At 46.9% G+C, this 17,385-nt stretch overlaps 3 protein-coding genes and 1 long non-coding RNA gene across 6 annotated transcripts; 2 read left to right on the plus strand and 2 right to left on the minus strand.

Annotated features, from left to right (window-relative positions):
• Nucleotides 1-66: 66 nt before the first annotated feature.
• Nucleotides 67-2,914, minus strand: LOC9643811. Of its 3 annotated transcripts, none has more exons than XR_002994057.1 (12): nt 2,743-2,914; nt 2,528-2,685; nt 2,246-2,403; nt 1,967-2,202; nt 1,729-1,902; nt 1,582-1,678; nt 1,326-1,521; nt 1,210-1,277; nt 933-1,152; nt 810-877; nt 428-749; nt 67-352 (listed from the first exon to the last, which is right to left on the minus strand). It is a non-coding gene; the product is annotated as an uncharacterized LOC9643811 (long non-coding RNA). The 3 variants fall into 3 exon arrangements; XR_002994055.1 differs by having other exon boundaries at nt 2,466-2,685; XR_002994056.1 differs by lacking the exon at nt 67-352 and having other exon boundaries at nt 392-749; nt 2,466-2,685.
• A 4,601-nt stretch (nt 2,915-7,515) lies between these two features.
• Nucleotides 7,516-10,159, plus strand: LOC9643993 (putative metallophosphoesterase At3g03305). The gene is made up of 4 exons (XM_024688781.1): nt 7,516-7,772; nt 7,831-8,066; nt 8,135-9,694; nt 9,762-10,159. Exons 1-4 carry the CDS (start codon nt 7,529-7,531, stop codon nt 9,909-9,911), a joined length of 2,190 nt encoding a protein of 729 aa, XP_024544549.1. The 5' UTR covers nt 7,516-7,528; the 3' UTR covers nt 9,912-10,159.
• LOC112351247 (pentatricopeptide repeat-containing protein At1g15510, chloroplastic-like) lies at nt 10,061-11,534 on the minus strand. Its single transcript, XM_024688745.1, has 2 exons — nt 10,221-11,534; nt 10,061-10,105 (listed from the first exon to the last, which is right to left on the minus strand). The coding sequence occupies exons 1-2, from the start codon at nt 11,532-11,534 to the stop codon at nt 10,061-10,063; spliced, it is 1,359 nt and encodes a 452-aa protein (XP_024544513.1).
• Nucleotides 11,323-17,356, plus strand: LOC9643812 (CHD3-type chromatin-remodeling factor PICKLE). The gene is made up of 33 exons (XM_024688779.1): nt 11,323-11,521; nt 11,574-11,732; nt 11,782-11,919; nt 12,012-12,172; nt 12,228-12,392; nt 12,444-12,658; nt 12,715-12,813; nt 12,862-13,001; nt 13,050-13,256; nt 13,306-13,413; nt 13,466-13,516; nt 13,577-13,676; nt 13,740-13,882; nt 13,933-14,030; nt 14,085-14,223; nt 14,297-14,466; nt 14,525-14,591; nt 14,649-14,771; nt 14,822-14,931; nt 14,982-15,063; nt 15,107-15,304; nt 15,355-15,475; nt 15,532-15,640; nt 15,689-15,763; nt 15,813-15,874; nt 15,921-15,997; nt 16,046-16,176; nt 16,229-16,481; nt 16,541-16,655; nt 16,713-16,786; nt 16,851-17,082; nt 17,147-17,179; nt 17,242-17,356. The coding sequence occupies exons 2-31, from the start codon at nt 11,586-11,588 to the stop codon at nt 17,073-17,075; spliced, it is 3,903 nt and encodes a 1,300-aa protein (XP_024544547.1). The 5' UTR covers nt 11,323-11,521; nt 11,574-11,585; the 3' UTR covers nt 17,076-17,082; nt 17,147-17,179; nt 17,242-17,356.
• Nucleotides 17,357-17,385: the final 29 nt, after the last annotated feature.

Here is a 17,385-nt window from a genome sequence, read left to right on the forward strand (position 1 = left end):
TTTGGATTTCCTGATTTCATTCGTCTGTCAGTAACAAAAAAAAATGCCCTGTATTAAGTTCTTCTTTGCCCGTATCAAAGTCAAAGTCACTGAAATCTTTACGGGATCACGTCAAAGTCCAAGCAGTCCTCAGTCAAAAGTCAATATCCTGCTCTATAAAATGGCCAGCTGGGGCGTCTCGGCTCTTCAGCGGCTCGCTAACGTCTCGGCTCTTGTCTGCGCGGCTCTCTAACGTAATTCGTCTAGGCGGAAGCCAGTGAGCGTGTCCCCGATGGCGTCTTCAGTCACACGGGCGATTCGCTGGAGCTCTCCTTTGATCGCCAGAACATTGCGCATCGCCTCTGCCGCCATCCTGGAAAAGAAAGAGAAACGAGAGGGAGAGAGACGGAAGAGATGAGAGATGAGGGAGTAGAAGAAGAGCACTCACACGCAACCGGGGCTTCGTGCTATGGGGGAAATCGGGAAGCGCAAAGCAACAAAACTGGAGAAGATCGGAGAAAAGTTCGAGCGTGCTGTTCTGGATGCCGAAAAGGCTCTGCGTGAGCTTGTTGTAGATTTCTAGTTGAATCTTGTGTGCCGTCGGTGCCGCATTGTCAAAGTTCTATTCTACGCAATTTGTTCTCGGCCATGGGCGTCCTCTTGTCTCCAATACATTCATCTTCACGGCTCGCATCCAATCCTTGAACAGCCATGCCTTTCTCCAGTGCATTCATCTTCACGGCCTCTCCTTGCCGCCAAGCTCGTGCAAACTTCAAGTGACACAAAGGAAAAAATCGAACCGAGGAAACACCAAACTACCAAACTCTTACCTATGCCGCTCACTCTCCTCTTCCGATTGTCACGTACTTGGGCTTAAAAACTATAGCGATCATACCACCTGGAATTTTGTGATGGTAGAAATTTGTCTCGCAACTTTAAAAAAAAGAGCTTACCTTCAAAAGAATGATGCAATCTAGATCTCGGCCAAGCACCACATTATAGTCCTGCCAAACACCGGAAACGCAAATTGTACGTAGAGATCAAACAATCGTAAACCATTCCGGAACGTCTGACAGAGCCGAATATCCTGCAAAACAAAAGCAGCTATGTAATTGCCTTGACACTGTCGAACTTGACTTGCTTGCTAAGGGTGCCCTCTGTCTTCAAAGTTTCCTGGCAGAAAGAATTACGTGGTTAGACGCACTAGGACCAGCTCTAGAGACTGCTTACTTTCTGGGGCTCGTCTCGTTAATTCCTCGCCACCTCACCAGATCGATTGCCTCCTCCGGTTCTTCGATCTAAAGCGGGAGTAAACGAAGTAAGAAAGAAAAAAAAGTGTTGTTTACCTGTGCAGAAGTCACGTTGAAACGTCCATCTGAAGCCATTGGTCTTGTTCTCTTGCGCTTCCAAACTCCGTAGCTAGACCCGCCTGTGTATGGTCGATAAGTAGCAGAAGAAGAAGACATAACCTGCCGGTTGCTCAGAAGCGCAAGAAAGCGTTCAAACTCGTTTTCTTGATGAATTGAAGCTCCTACCCTGTGCCTGCCAATGGAGCTTGTCAAGTTAGACGACAATCACCACAATGGAGTAAACGGCGCTTACAAGAACACCTCGCTACTAGTTAAACTCGGCTAAACATTACTTGATTCGAACTGGTAGCCTCATTTTACTGTTTTTCAGCACATTCCTGGGCTTGAATCTGTGTTCCAAAGGATAAGTTTTTACTTATTTATTTCAAGGAGCTCTTACCTCTTCCAGACCTCGTCAAGCCTCTCTTCAATATACTGCACAACGTCGGTGATCTGTTTCTGCCAATTCTTCGCACGACACATCAAAGAAGACAGAAATTTCCGACGTCGACTTAGAGCTCACCTGTGTCCCGCATAATCCCGAGACTCTTCGTACACCACCGATGTCCAGATGCTGTTCAGAAATGCCACGAAAAGATGAATAAACTATAGAAAAAGAGACAGACATTCAACATCACCTGGAACTGGAACTGACTTTAGCCGCCGCCACACCAGCTTATACTTTTGCCACAGCAGTAATCGGCACCTTTGGAGAACACAGCTCGAATACGATCAAGTGAAAGCTCTCCAGTCCCCGATTTCCCACTCCCAAAACTCGTTCTTTCTGCTAGAGCTCCGCCCGAAGCCCATACAGCTGCTTTCCAAACTTAGTGTGGATAAGTATGCCGAGATGCCATGCCTCGTCTCCCTGATTCTGAAGAGGCCGTGAGAGACATTGGAAAGTGTCGAAACGCTACCTTGGCGGAAGAACTGCGTGACTGCTTCATTTCAAAGCCTTCGAGCAGGGACTCCATTTTCAGGGAGTCTGTCGCCAAACAGATTTGTTGGCCACGCGAAGCCCGATGGCCATGGTATCATCAAAACCAAGAAACAAGTACTTCCAGCCACCAAGAACCTATCAGAGAAGAAATAGTTTTCCACTGTAAGTTTCACAAGCAATGATCCAAGTTAATGCACCGTGACAGTTCCCGCTTGAACAGGATCGACCGACACGATTCATATCTGCGCTGATGCTGTACCGAGAAAAGAAGTCCAGTTCGCGATTGGGAACACCAAACCTGTCATGGTTGCCACGAAGATCGAAGAACACACTTTGTGGCAATCGGCTTTCTTTTGAGACGTGCTTCATAGTTTTGTTCGTCTTGCCTTGTCACAGAGAGGTCTCTGTTCTTGGCAGCTAGAACGAAATGCAAGGGATTTTTTAGAAAAAGTTCGTGGGAGAGACCAAAATTACCAGTGAGATCGCCGGTGACGAGCACCAGAGCAGGCCGGACGAGCGCCAAAAGCCGCGAGGCCACACTTCCGCTCGATTTGGATGAAAAACACTCACATCGAGATCGGAGATCTGAAAGGCCCAGTCGCGCTCGCGCTCTTCGCCAGGATCAGGTGCGAGGAGACAAAGATCGATTTCTTAAGCGCCAGATAACCTGAAAAATATTTTAGGGTTCTTGAGAAAATTATTGCCACTTCATTTCAATTAAGTTTTGGATTAGGAACAAATGCTAATGTGTGTGACGTATGCCAATATTCCGGCCATGGCCGAGCTTCATCCGTTTCCATCATTAGCGGGCACCATTTATATTTAATTGGCGTCACAAGCTCTTCAACCCTCCAGACTTGAGTCTTCATATCAAGAACTAAATCTTTTGTCCATGGAATAAAGTGGAACTCATCATCCAAGCACACAAACACTTTCTTTGTCCTGTCCTGGATGACTACCGTCCCAGAATCCCATTTTACCTCCTCTTTTACAAAACCGTCAACACTTTTTACCAGTGATAAACGCATAGAATTCTTGACAGGTCTCGCAGTCATGAGCTCTCCTCTCAGCAATACTAAACCAAACATACCATACTTGTAATTGTCCAAACTTTCCAAAGTCCCCACAAGCTCACATTCACGAGCTTGAGGCTTGTAAACCCAGTGACCGCTTTCCCCTAAGATGTGGCAGTGCTCAAAATCAGTCCATGCAATCCTATTTCTCCTCCAGTTTGGACCATTAACTTCTATCCACTCGTTCTCACCACCAGCAGCATAAGAATACGCATAAAAGATGTCAAAGTCGACAAACGATATGCAAAAGCTGCTGCCGTCTTTCGCGGCAAGCATGGCGAAGTTCTCAGGTTCAATCCAATCATGCTTTACTTCTGGGCAGTGTGGTAGCGTCACTGAGCTGGATGGTACCAAGGGATTGTTTAGCACCAAAGAGACCGTCTTTCCTTCTGTGTAGTACCTCCACAACACCCAACCATTTGAGCTCGCCACTGGAATGCTTGATGGCGAAACTGACACTTCCGGTGGTAAAAAGAAAGTGTTGGGATTGTAGAGCTTGCCACTTTTAGGGTTGAAGCACGCCAGCCTTCTTAGCTCCACTTTAAGGAACAAGAGCGGGGAATTACACCTCTGCTTGATGTGGCTGCCATCTCCACGAATAAATGTATTCCATTCCTTGCAGACAAGGCTCGCTCGAACTAGCGTTTCAACATCCAGTAGCTTGGACAAGATATAGGACCAAAGAGCGTCTGGTAATCCGCCGTCTGCTGACATCAGAGTACAGAAAAGGATTTCTAACATGTTTATAACCTTTTAATTGTAGAGAATATTCTCAAACGATATAAGGATTCGCGCCTAACGAATCCCCTCTCTACAAGTGAAGATAAACATAAATAAATTAAAACTTATCTTTTGGAACACAGCCCAGCTATGAAGGCTTGGATGTTTGAATCAAGCAATGTTAAGTCGAGTTTTCCGCAGGGAGAAGTGACAACGAGTGCCAAGCTTGTCCAAGCTCTTGTAAGCGCCGGTTACTCCACTGTGGTGATTGTCGTTTAACTTAAGATCCATTGGCAGGTACAGGTTAGGAGCTCCAATCTCTTGAGAAAGGAAGATCGAAGAACACACTTTGTGGCAATCGGCTCTCTTTCGGTAAGTTCTTCCATGGTTTTCCACTAACACAGCAGCTTTGCTGGTCACCCCGCAAGTGTGGAAGTTCCCAGCTCAGATGAAAATAGCTATATCACTCTGGCTAGTAGCCATGTAGATCCGTTTTGCCAGGTTTGGTTTCTTTTTTTTTTCACTTCTCATGTCTTTTTATGATCTATAGATTTCTTGAGCCAGCTCTCGTCCTGCCCAGCTACTCGAAATGTACAAAGGCAACTCCATCGTGAGGAGGTCCAAGAGAGTAGCTCATGAGCAAAATCACCACAGTGACGATTGAACGGCCCATGCGACAAATCGATCTTCGTCTCTTCGCTGGCAAAAACCTAGACGAAAATGAGAACTTTATCAAATTTAAGTAAGTTTTGGATTAGGAACAAATGCTAATGTGTGTGACGTAGGCCAATTTTCTGGCCATGGCCGAGCTTCATCGGTTTCGGTCATTAGTGGGCACCATTTAAGTTTAATTGGCATCACAAGCTTTTCCACCCTCCACACTTGAGTCTTCAAATCAAGCACCATTTGTGCTTTTGTCCATGGAAGAAAGTAGAATTCATCATCCAAGCACACAAACACTTTCTTTCCGTCATGGATAACTACGGCCCCAGAATTCCATTTTACCTCCTCTTTTACAAAACCGTCAACACTTTTTACCAGTGATAAACGCATGGACTTCCTGACAGATCTCGTAGTGATGAGCTCTCCTCTCAATGAGACTAATCCAAAACCATTCGCATAGACCTCCAAACTTTCAACTTTCCCCACAAGCACACATTCACCAGTTTGTGGCTTGTAAACCCAATGACCGTTTTGCCCTAAGATGTGGCAGTGCTCAAAATCAGTCCATGCAATCCTATGTCTCCTCCATCTTAGATTCTTATTAACCTTCTTCCACTGGTTCTGGCCAACCACAGAAGCATACGCATAAATCTTATCAACGTTGACAAAAGATAAGCAAAAGCTGCTGCCGTCTTTTGCCGCGAGCATGGCGAAGTTCTCAGGTTCAATCCAAAATCTGTCTATTCCTCGGCAGTGTGGTAGCTTCACTGAGCTGGATGGTACCAAGGGATTGTTTATCACCAAAGAGACCATATCTTCTTCTATGTAGCTCCACAGCACCCAACCATTTGAGCTCGCCACTGGAATGCTTGATGGCGAAAATGACAGTTCAGGTGGTAAAAAAAAAGTGTTAGGATTGTAAATCTTGCCACTTTTAGGGTTGAAACACGCTAGCCTTCTCCATTCCACATGAAGGAACAAGAGTGGAGAATTACACCTCTGCTTGATCTGGCTGCCATCTCCACGAATAAACGTATTCCATTCCTTGCAAACAAGGCACGCTCGAACTAGCGATTCAACGTCCAGTAGCTTGGACAAGATATAGAACCAAAGAGCGTCTGGTAATCCCGCGTGTGCTGGCATCGTTCCTAGCTAACGAGAGAAAACAAAAGAGCCATATTCGGTCTGCTTTTTTATTGTAGCGAATATTCTTAAAATTATCTGCTTTGTTCTTTCCAGGAATTCGATCGAGATCTGCGATTCACAACAACCAACCTAAACATCTAGTTCATTCACAGCCGCCCCTGCAGTCATCACGGCCCGTTCAAAGGCCTCCCCGAGCTTCTCGAGCTTCTTTGCCTTGGCCTTGGCATCTCTCCCCTTCCGGGCAATCGATCGCGAGTAGGGGTTTTCCTGTAGGATGCGATTTATCTCCTTCTTGAATTCCTTGCGGTCGAAGGAATTCATGGTGTCCCCGATGGCAATTTCCGTGGCAAGCAGGAGGTCATGGAGCTTCTCCTTGAGCTCGATAACGTCACGCACCGCAGCATTCAGCTCTTCTTTTCCCGTCATCCTGGAAACAAAACAGACCAAGAGAAATGTGAAATGTGTGTGAGAGAGAGGGGCGGGGCGGGAGAGCACGAGCGCGAGAATGAGAAGGAGAGTGCACGAGCGCGAGGGACAGGGAGAGAGCAAGCGTGAGAGGAGAGGGAGCCCAGAGGGAGAGGGAACACGAGCGCGAGAGAGGGAGAGGGAGAGAGCAAGAGCGAGAGGGAGAGGGAACACGAGCGCGAGAGAGGGAGAGGGAGAGAGCAAGAGCGAGAGGGAGAGGGATAGCGCGAGCGCGAGAGGGAGAGGGAGAGGGAGAGGGAGAGAGCAAGCGCGAGAGGGAGAACGATAGCGCCAGCGCGAGAGGGAGAGAGCAAGCGCGAGAGGAGAGGAAGAGCCCGAGCGCGAGAATCAGCAGTTGAGTCGGGGTGGCCGCTTGCCGAGACGTGCTGAGACGAAACCACGAAGCAACCCAATCGACCAGAAGAGCCGAGAAACATTTTATAGGCACCCAGGTTGAATAACTTTTTGACTTTGACAACAAAGAAAATCTTAGACTTGGACTATTCTGTTAAGATCACTGCTCCACGTGTTTCTTTGCCTTGAGAGTAGACTTCTTGTTACGATCTGGCGTGGAGTATATTTACAAAAACGCTAAAACAATGCAACGATGTTTTCTTGGCTTAAAAATTTTCAAGGACTGAGTTTAAGCATTATGGAGCTTGTGAGGGATTATATAGTTTACATATCCACGTGTATTTAATCCCCGCCTTCACCGTTCAGGATGATATCCTTAGACAATGTGTCAACTTTGGTCATTTGCTTCGAGCAATGGCAAGTGCACTTCTGGAAACTTATGGAATTTAAACTAGTCAATAATTAATAACAACTCTTAATGAATGTTTAAAATTCATAAACACTACAATATACTGTTTATAAATTATAAATACAAGATTAATCTAAATTAATAAAACAATTAGATGGTAAAATATCCCAGAATATCAAAGCATATTCTAGGTATATCTTTACAAGCTTTCTTAAGCAAACCAAAAATGTGAAAATACTATTTATTAACGACAGTTAGTAATAATTATCATTTCTATATTATTTATTAATTATTATGAAAAATAGAAAGTCAATTTATTTAATGGTTTAAGAATATTTCCCGGCTGACTGAAGAATTCTATTATCCTGGTAGGAAACGGATGAAGTAATTCCCTCAAGAACCCTAAAATATTTTTCATTTCGTCTAGGTTATGGCGCCTATCTGGCGCTTACCAGTAGCTTTGATCGCGCTCGCGCTCTTCGCCAGGATCAGGTGCGAGGAGACAAAGATAGATTTCTCAGATGCGCCAGACGCTGTCGCATGGGCCGTTCAGATCTCCGATCTCCATGTGAGTGTTTTTCATCCAAATCGAGCGGAAGATCTCGAGATTCTGGCCTCGCGGCTTCTGGCGCTCGTCCGGCCTGCTCTGGTGCTCGTCACCGGCGATCTCACTGGTAATTTTGCGCTCTCCCACGATTTTTTTCTTAACATTCCCTTGCATTTTCGTTATAGATGCCAAGAACAGAGACCTCTCTGTGACAAGGCAAGATGAAGCCGAGTGGATGCAGTACCAGAAAACCATGAAGCACGTATCGAAAGAGAGCCGATTGCCACAAAGTGTGTTCTTCGATCTTCGTGGCAACCATGACAGGTTTGGTGTTCCCAATCGCGAACTGGACTTCTTTTCTCGGTACAGTATCAGTGCAGATATGAATCGTGTAGATCCTGTTCAAGCGGCAACTGTCACGGTGCGTTAACTTGGATCATTCCTCGAGCTTGTGTAACTTACAGCTGAAAACAATTTTTTCTCTGACAGGTTCCTGGTGGCTGGAAGTACTTGTTTCTTGGCTTTGATGATACCATGGCCATCGGGCTTCGCGGGCCAACAAATCTGTTTGGCCATCCGACAGACTCCATGCTTGGGAAAATGGTGTCCCTGCTCGAAGGCTTTGAAAAGAAGCATGCACCCAGTTCTTCCGCCAAGGTAGCGTTTGGACACTTTCCAATGTCTTTCACGGCCTCTTCAGAATCAGGGAGACGACCCGAAGAGATTCTCGCGAGGCATGGCATCTCGGCATACTTGTGTGGCCACCTCCACACCAAGTTCGGAAAGCAGCTATATCGGCTTCACTCGTACCCGGGCAGTGGCACCTTTAGCAGAAAGAACGAGTTTTGGGAGTGGGAAATCGGGGACTGGAGAGGCAGCAGGACCGTGCGAGTGCTTTCACTTGATCACGGCCACACTTCGTTCGTGGATATCAGGTTGGACGGGACGATGAACTTCACGACGATAGTCTTACCGACATATCCTTTGGATTCGCGGTTTATGAAGAGGCATCCAGCTTACACTGGAGATGATGAAGACCACGGTGATCGCATTCGAGCACTTGTGTTCTCCGAGGTGCCGATAACATCTGCGGTGGCAAAAGTATACGACAGCAAGTCGGGCTCTCTCCGTCTGGTCGACGAACTTGATATGCAACTCACTTGGGGTCCTAACAACAAAGCAGTTTTCTATGAGACAAGATGGAGGAGAAACAGGTACTCGGATCCGTCGGCCCTGCGGTACTGGCTAGAAGTTTTGGTGACTGATTCTTCAGGCAGGAAGACTGCGAGCGAGCTTAGGCCGTTTTCGGTAGACGGCAAAGTCGCAGAACTTAAGTGGGGATTCTCGGAGTTTCTCGTGATGGGAGTACAGTGGGCCGATGCTTATCTGCTTCTTTTTTGGCTTAGCATTGGACTGCTGGCCGCAGTACTTTTACTGCCAAGGCTTGCGTACGTTCGTCTCAAGCAGAAGAAGGCGTATAAGAGCTTCGTTTCTTCGGTGCTGGCCTGGAACACGAAGAGCGGAGGTTCGTATTTGGAGTATGCGCTGAAGAGTGTTGGATGGATTTTCATGGAAGGGTCTCGGAATGACGGACTATGGTGGGGACAACTCGCGTTAGTTACTTGGCTAGTTTTTCTTCCATGGTTTTGGGGGTATCCATTTGGAGATGGCCATGCAGCAGGATATCTAAGCCGCACAGGTTGGCACATTCAGGAACTTGGAAAGTCTGGCTTAGCTTCCCCGGACGTCTTGGTCATCGTTTTGCCGTTTCTTTACATGGTCGTCTTGCCACTAAGCGTGGTGATCGCCGGTTTGTCAGCCGAGAGAGCAGCCTGCGAAGCCCATCAAGCAAAGCATTGTGGAAAAACGAGCAAGAGCGAAGGAAGTAAGATGTCACGGAAGAAGCTGAACGAAAAGTCCGACTCTGGCCTGCTTCAGCTTCTGGAAAACGAGGCCAAAGTCGAGAAGAAGCGCTGCGTGGTGTGCTCGAGATGGAGGAGGAAAGCGCTTCTTGCAGTCTGTTTACTCATCGGCTGGCTTCATTGGCGGGTAAGCCTTTGTTCTTGTTCTTGCGAAGCTAGCTTTTCCGAAAAATTTTCTTCTTTTGTTCTTGCAGCAATGCTACTGGGTCGCGGTTGCTTTCGACTGGAAATGGGGATGGGCTTCTCCCGGCTTCGTGTGGTCCGTTCCCGTGCTCATGATCTCCACGATCTTCACAACCTGCGGGATTCGCAAAAACTCAAGGCAAGTATACGAACATATTTGAGAGTAGTGTGTAGGGAGCACTGTCGTTTCCTTCCAGCGAAACAACTCTTTCAGCAGCCTCCAGAGCCCGTGTAAACTCTCCGTGAATGGCACACGCACAGAGAAGGCTCATCCAAGCCACAGCGTCCTCGTGAAACGGCATAGCTTCTATCAAGTCTTGAGCTCGATCGAGCTCTCCAGCTCGTCCAAGGCTGTCTACAATGCAACCATAGTGCTCGGCGCTTGGAGAAATCCCATACTCTCTTCTCATCTCCAGGAAGTAGAAAAAGCTCGCGTCTAAGCTCTGGTTTGAGCTCTGGAGAAGGCTCACGAAAGTCACTGCATTGGCTTGTATGCCTTCCAAGCTCATCTCTCTAAAGAGAGTGGCTACCACGGTTACGTGACCACGGTTGGAATATGCCGCCAGCAGCGTGTTCCAAGTGACCGTAGTTTTTGTGCGGATGTCGCGGAATGCCGCGGCGGCCCGCGGTAGCTCGCCCACCCTGCCGTACGCTTGGACCAGTGCCGTACCGGTGAGAGGCTCGCGTTGGCGCTGGCTATGGAGAATATGCCCGTGGATGTCTTGGGCGTCGGCTAGCGAGCAGCAAGCGCCAAGCACAGTGGCGAATGTTACGTCGTTCTTGGCGAGATCCATGGCGCGGTAGAGCTCCAGGGCTTGATCGAAGCGTCCGGCGAGCGCGTAGGCCTGGATTATGCTGTTCCAGGAGACGACAGTTCTAATCGCGCGGGGGATTCGATCGAAGACGGCCTTGGCGTCGGCGAGGCTTCCGCACTTGGCATACATGCTGATGAGCGCGTTGCTCGTCACAGCGTCGCCGATTTGGTCGTAGGCGCGGGAAGAGATCAGGGCGTGCGCTTGCTTGCCCTGGGAGAGCCCTGGGGTTCCAAGATTGGAGCAGGCGCCAAGAACGCTGATCAATGCGGTCTTGTCGATCAGCCTGGGATCCATCCGTCGGTAGAGGTCCAGCGCGTCGGATGGATGCCCGTGCTGGGCATACGCAGTGATCATCGCAGTCCAGGAGATTTGGTCTCGGTTCTTGCCCAGGAGCCGAAATATCGCCATGGCATCCGATAATCTTCCCCAGCGGCCATAGATCGTGAGCAGGGAATTCACCACAGCGACATCACTGCCACATCTGGAGTGGACGGCTTCTAGAATCCGCCGGATTCTAGCGGACTGGGGCAGGATCGAGCAAGCGCGGACGACGCAGAGGAGCGTGATCCGGTTTGGCCTCACGGATCCATCGCAATCCATTCTCCAGAAGAGCTCCAGCGCCGCCAATCCATCGCCGCTGCGCAGGCACGCCCCAAGGACGATATTCCAGGAGAAGAGATTCTTGTCGCGAATATCTTCGAAGGCCGCGATCGCGTCGCGCGTGCTGCCGCATCGGCCATACATTTGCACGACGAGATTGTGGAGGTAGGGTTCTTGGGAGCGATCGTGGAGCGCGACCAGCGAATGCAGGCGCTTGGCATCGGCTAGCACACGGCATTTCCTCAGCGAGAAGAAGGAGCGATCCTTGTCCTCCTCGAGCTCCTCCTCCTGTTCTTCGATCCGGCGCTTCTCCTTGGCGAAGGATCGCAGCTTCTGGATACCAATCGAGCTGGAAGGTATGGCGTTCATATTTCTTCCATTGTTTTTTAGTTCTAGGTTTTCGTCCAGGGAGTGATAGCAATGGCGGAAGGGCTTAGAGTGAGAGCCAAGAGGAAGGCATCGTATTTCGAGGACTCCTCGGACGAGGACGACTATGAGGATTCCAGGGAAATGGAGCTGGATGGGGCCGGCGAGGACAGCGATCTGGAGGAGGCGGTGTCGAGCAAGGTATGGATTTTCGATCCTGGATTGCTGGATTTCACGGTGTGTGTTGTAGAGCGAAGATTTTTGCACCATTTGCAAAAGTGGTGGCAAGGTTTTGTGCTGCGATGCTTGCACTGCGGTGTATCACCTCCAGTGCTTGGATCCACCAATGAAGTCTGTTCCAAAAGGGAGCTGGAGATGCCCTAAATGCGTGAGTGCTAGAGCTAGCATTCTCGCTGCTTGTTGTGTTAGTGTGCGCGAATGCTTTTCGTTTCTAATGCTGGAATTTTTTGTTTCTTTCAGGAGGAGCCTCTTGCAGACATTGAAAAGATTTTAGATTCTCAAATGCGGCCCTTGAAAGCTACGGAGAAGGAAGACGAGGAAGGAAAGAAAGAAGAAGAAGAAGAGCTGATGAAGCATTACCTTGTCAAGTGGAAGTCGAGGTCTTACCTTCACTGCTCTTGGTAAGTCTTTCCTTTTTTGCTTATAGACACTCTTCATTCTTAAAAAGTATCACAGGATACCGCTGAATGAAATGGAGAGAGCGTCAAGGATGTATCCTGGATTGCGAATGAAAATGAACCATTTCCACAAAACGTGCGAGGCCATGAAAGAACTTGCAGACGAGGATCAAGGTCCAATTCGGGTGGAATGGATCACTGTTGATAGGGTCATAGACGAAAGGTATGTTTACGACGATTTTCTTGCACGTTGACACTAAATTATTACTTTCAGGGAAACTGAAAACACCAAGGAGTATCTTGTCAAGTGGAAAGAACTCGGGTACGACGAGGCAACCTGGGAAGTAAAGGAGGACATTGCACAGTTTCAATCTCAAATTGACTATTACGAGAAAATTGCCAAGAGAGGACCAAGGAAAACTAAGAGGACAGCCGCTAGGCACCAGAAAACGTTCACTCAGTTTGAGACAACGCCTGATTTTCTTTCAGGTATTTACTTTCGACTTCTAAACGAAATCTGTTTCATACGTGTGTGGTTCTGGCAGACGGTGTTTTACATCCCTACCAGCTAGAAGGCTTGAACTTCTTGCGTTTTGCATGGCAACAAGAGAAGCATGTTATACTTGCGGACGAGATGGGCCTTGGTATGTGCATTACATATTCTTGAATGGGGCTTAACCGTCTTTTATCAGGGAAAACGATTCAAACCATTGCTTTTCTGGCTTCTTTGAAACAGGAAGAAGTCACGGATCCCCATCTTGTTGTAGCACCACTATCGACGTTGCGTAATTGGGAACGGGAGTTTGCCACTTGGGCACCGGATATACACATTGTATGTTAATGTTCAAAAACTCGTGAGGTCTTATGTGCTTGTTTGCAGGTTGTATATGCTGGAAATGCCAAGGCACGGTCAGTTATCAGAGAGTTTGAATTCTTCTATCCGAAGACGGATAAAACAAAGAAGAAGTACTACTCAGAAAGAAAGCATTCGAAGCAAGATCGCATCAAATTCGATGTTTTACTAACGTCGTATGAGATGATAACTTTTGACGCAGCCATTTTAAAATCAATCAAGTGGGAGTGCTTGGTGAGTATATTGTTATTGTTTTGTCTACTACTCACTCATGCCATTGCAGATTGTGGATGAAGGCCACCGTTTGAAGAGCAAAGAGTCGAAGTTATTTCAAACGCTGCAAAATTACACGACATATCATCGAGTTCTTTTAACTGGCACACCTTTGCAGGTGTTTTATTTTGCTTTTGATATTTTTACAACCATAGCATTTGCCGCTGCAGAATAATCTGGACGAGCTTTTTACTTTGATGCATTTTCTCGACGCTAGCAAGGTAACGTTTTTGTCTGAGCTGCAACCTCACTATTATGGACCTCTTTTTTTGTTAACGCAGTTTTCAAGCTTAGAAGAGTTTCAGCAAGAGTTTAGAGACATTAACCAGGAAGAACAAGTGAGCAGGCTGCATAAGATGTTGGCCTCACATTTGCTTCGAAGTAAGTGTTTTTTTAATTTGCGTATTTTTTTTCTGGTACTACAACTGTTATCCAACAAATAAGGGGTCAAGAAAGATGTACTGAAGCAGCTACCTCCTAAGAAGGAACTAATGCTACGCGTTGAGCTGAGCTCGGTGCAGAAAGAGCTTTATAAAGAAATTCTAACTCGAAACTATGAGGCACTGAGTAAGCGAGGAGGGCCTCAGGTATATGATCTGGTCGTGCGTCACTGCATTCTGACTGCAGTTACCTGCAGGTGTCTCTGAACAATGTTGTTATGGAGTTGCGAAAGCTGTGTGGACACCCATACATGGTGATTGAACCTGATTCCAAGAATGAAGAGGAAGAGAACAGGTAAAAGTTTCTAGGCTCACTAGTCGACTCATATTACCTTTTTGGTTCTGACAGACATAGAATAGAGTCTTCGGGAAAACTTTCTCTATTAGATAAAATGATGGTGAAGCTAAAAGCAAGCGGGCACCGGGTTCTTCTTTACTCTCAGTTTCAACACATGCTTGATATTCTTGAGGACTATTTAACTCATAAGGTACTTTTTCTTACTGAATTTTCATAAATATGGTGTTTTCCTAAAATTTTTTCCTTTTGATTTTTCCCTTTAGAATTGGAGCTACGAGCGCATTGACGGGAACGTAACAGGGGCCGAAAGGCAGATTCGCATCGACAGGTTCAATGCTCCTAATTCGAATCGATTTTGTTTCCTTCTGTCAACCAGAGCTGGGGGCTTGGGAATAAACCTGGCCACTGCAGACACGGTTGTCATTTACGACAGGTATGGTCTTAAGTTTTTCAAAGTCAGTCTGGCAAAGACGGCATTTTTACCTCCGCAGCGACTGGAATCCTCATGCAGACCTACAAGCAATGGCACGTGCTCATCGTTTGGGACAAAAAAACATGGTAAATCGTACTTCGCTGAACTAAACGATATAAGTTAACTTACTAGCTTTTATGCAGGTGATGATATACAGGCTGGTTACAAGAGGTAGCATCGAAGAGCGCATGATGCAAATGACAAAAAAGAAGATGGTATTGGAGCACTTAGTAGTGGGCCGTATGAAGACACAAGTCCTAAACCAGGTACGATGAAATTGCTCATCTATCTGATTATTCTCTTTGCTATTTGTTAGGAAGAACTTGATGACATTCTTAGGTACGGTGCCAAGAGTGTATTTGGAGACGAGAACGATGATTCTGGAAAATCTTGGCAAATCCATTATGACGATTCTGCAATTGACAGGTGATCCCTATTTTCTGTAACGTGTGTGTTTAACTATAATGATATTACAGGCTACTTGATCGCTCTGATGTAGAGACTGGCCATGAGATGTCTACAGATGAGGACGACAACGACTTGTTGAAAGCTTTCAAGGTCTATCTCTTGATCCTAACCTTGAATTAACAAATCGTAACAGGTTGCGAATTTCGAGTACGTCAACCATGGAAAAGGTCGGAAAGAAGAGGCATTTAGAGAATCGGAAGCAGACTACGAGGCGGAGCACCTAAGCTCTACAGAAAGGTTGAAGTACTGGGAAAGCCTTTTAAAAGAGAGATTCGAAAAGAAACACGTCCAAGAACAAGAAATGGGGAAGGGAAAGCGTAGTCGGAAACAGGTTCACTTACTTGCATTGATAATAACCTATAATCTGACTCACAAATGCAGGTTGTTCACGGTGAAGATGACTTGGCGGGAATGGACTACAGTAGTTCAGAGAATGACGAGAACGATGAACTTGACACGGAGTACATACAGTCAGTGGAGGAAAAGACAAAGAAACAGAAAGGTGAGACGATGCTGAAATTTAATGTATCCAATTCTAACCTTTTCCGTAAAAACAAGGGGAGTCTTCTGTACATCCCGCGCCCTTGATGGAAGGGGATGGAAAGTCGTTAAAAGTTCTTGGATTCCGCCGAAAGCACCGAGTTCGTTTTGTACAGATTTTGATGAGGTTCGTGTAGATGCCTGCTTGTCGTTTAAATTGGTTTTATTGCTTCAGGTTTGGGCTTGGAGACTTCACCTGGAGCAGTTTCGTTCCTTATTTTAAGCAAAAACAGCTTCACGAGATCAAAGAGTATTTCTAACGAGACCTTATGCGATGATTCTGATAGGCTTGCTGTCAGGTATGGTACCCTCTTTTTGACGCACATTGCAGAAGATGTTACAGACTCAGACACCTTTGCTGGTAAGCGAATAAATAAAAGTGACGGTTTATGACGGTATGTACTTAGATGGAGTTCCGAAAGAAGGCCTTCGAATTCAAGATGTGCTGGTTCGAGTTGCTGTACTCCACCTTATTACAAACAAGGTAATTTGTGAGGCTTTTTCATCTGGTTGACAGCACCAGTCTTAGCAGGTTAAACAGTATACGCAGAATCCGAAGGCAAGGCTGTTCTCTTACGCAGTCTATGCTAAATTCCCTGCTCTAAAGGGCACAACTGTCTGGACTGAGGAACACGATAAATATCTACTGGACGCTATTATCAAGTTTGTCTGATCTTGAGATCATATTGTTTGTTTGCTCACGAAATCATTGCAGGCATGGCTATGGTAAATGGCTTGAAATTGTTGAAGACGCGAGGCTACAGTCAGCTGTACGTGAAGAACTGAAGCTGCCACCGATTGGTTCATTCTCGAGTCCAAAAGCTCAGGATACCGTGGTTAATGGCCACGCGCCGGAAAATGACAATCATTTAACCGACGCCGAAGCGTTCTTCAACAGGAGAATTATCGAGTTCCTGAAGAAACGAGTCGCACTTATGGAAAAAGTACTCAACGCAGAATATCATCTGGTAAAAGAGTCTCGACCTCCCTATCGTCGTCCCTGCGATTCTAACTTGAGATGTTCCAGGATGACCAAGATATTCCGGCCAATCGCAGCAACGGCGGCGTCGAGCCTGGCGAGGGTCCAAAAACCTCCTACCAAAAGCCGCAACCTACATTTGTTCCTTATCCAACACCTTTGAGTGAGTTCCTTCGATTTAGACACTAGAAAAAACTGTAACGCGTTCGTTTTTGGACAGCTCCGGAAGAAGTCCTGGGAACGGCACTGGATAACGATCCTAAGCGGCTGAAAGTCCCAGCCTATTACAACGAGGTTGTGTTTGTTTCTCCGTTTGCAAAGGTTTGAGAGGCTCACGGCTTTCTCTGTGTTGCCATAGTTGTGCTCGATGATCAGCGAGAACAGGCTCGACGCCTTCCAGACTTACGCGGGGAACAAATCCGCCGGCATCCGCCTGCGCAGGTGCATTCGGCAGATCGACGTGCTCTGCTCGGAAATGCGACGAGGATTGGGAGTGAAAGGCGAAGAGGCTATGGTGGATGGAGCTCACGACAGGGACGACGTCTCGGACAACGAGGGGATTCACGTTGTCATCGACGACTAGAATCAAGGTTCTTCACTCTCTTGCTCGTCGCTATTCTTTTTTCGAGTCTCTCAAGTCCCTGTTTGTTCCAGGTTCTCGAGGCTGGAACCACGACTAGAATCAAGGTTCTTCACTCTCTTGCTCTTCGCTATTCTCTTTCGAGGCTTAAAGTTCCTGTTTGTTCCAGGTGCTCGAGGCTGGAACCAAGAGAAAAAATAGAAATTTTCGTCCACGGTTCGCTTCCTTGTTCTCCAGTCTTGCGTTTTTAATGCATTGAGAGGGATTTCTATTTTGCAGCGCTATAAACCCTGTAGTCTCTCTTTTACACTTG

Source organism: Selaginella moellendorffii, unplaced genomic scaffold (assembly GCF_000143415.4).
Source record: "Selaginella moellendorffii unplaced genomic scaffold, v1.0 SELMOscaffold_59, whole genome shotgun sequence".
Taxonomy (NCBI): Eukaryota; Viridiplantae; Streptophyta; class Lycopodiopsida; order Selaginellales; family Selaginellaceae; genus Selaginella; species Selaginella moellendorffii.

Bases quoted from the DNA above. Each gene is read 5' to 3' on its own strand.
- LOC112351247 (XM_024688745.1), bottom strand. From the start codon at position 11,534: ATGAACGCCATACCTTCCAGCTCGATTGGTATCCAGAAGCTGCGATCC. The intron at 10,106-10,220 runs GTGAGCCTTCTC...GTTGCATTGTAG, and splicing joins AAGCCAATGCAGTGACTTTC to ACAGCCTTGGACGAGCTGGA.
- LOC9643993 (XM_024688781.1), top strand. From the start codon at position 7,529: ATGGCGCCTATCTGGCGCTTACCAGTAGCTTTGATCGCGCTCGCGCTC. The intron at 7,773-7,830 runs GTAATTTTGCGC...TTTTCGTTATAG, and splicing joins CGTCACCGGCGATCTCACTG to ATGCCAAGAACAGAGACCTC. The intron at 8,067-8,134 runs GTGCGTTAACTT...TTTCTCTGACAG, and splicing joins TTCAAGCGGCAACTGTCACG to GTTCCTGGTGGCTGGAAGTA.
- LOC9643812 (XM_024688779.1), top strand. From the start codon at position 11,586: ATGGCGGAAGGGCTTAGAGTGAGAGCCAAGAGGAAGGCATCGTATTTC. The intron at 13,257-13,305 runs GTGAGTATATTG...ATGCCATTGCAG, and splicing joins CAATCAAGTGGGAGTGCTTG to ATTGTGGATGAAGGCCACCG. The intron at 13,883-13,932 runs GTATATGATCTG...AGTTACCTGCAG, and splicing joins GTAAGCGAGGAGGGCCTCAG to GTGTCTCTGAACAATGTTGT.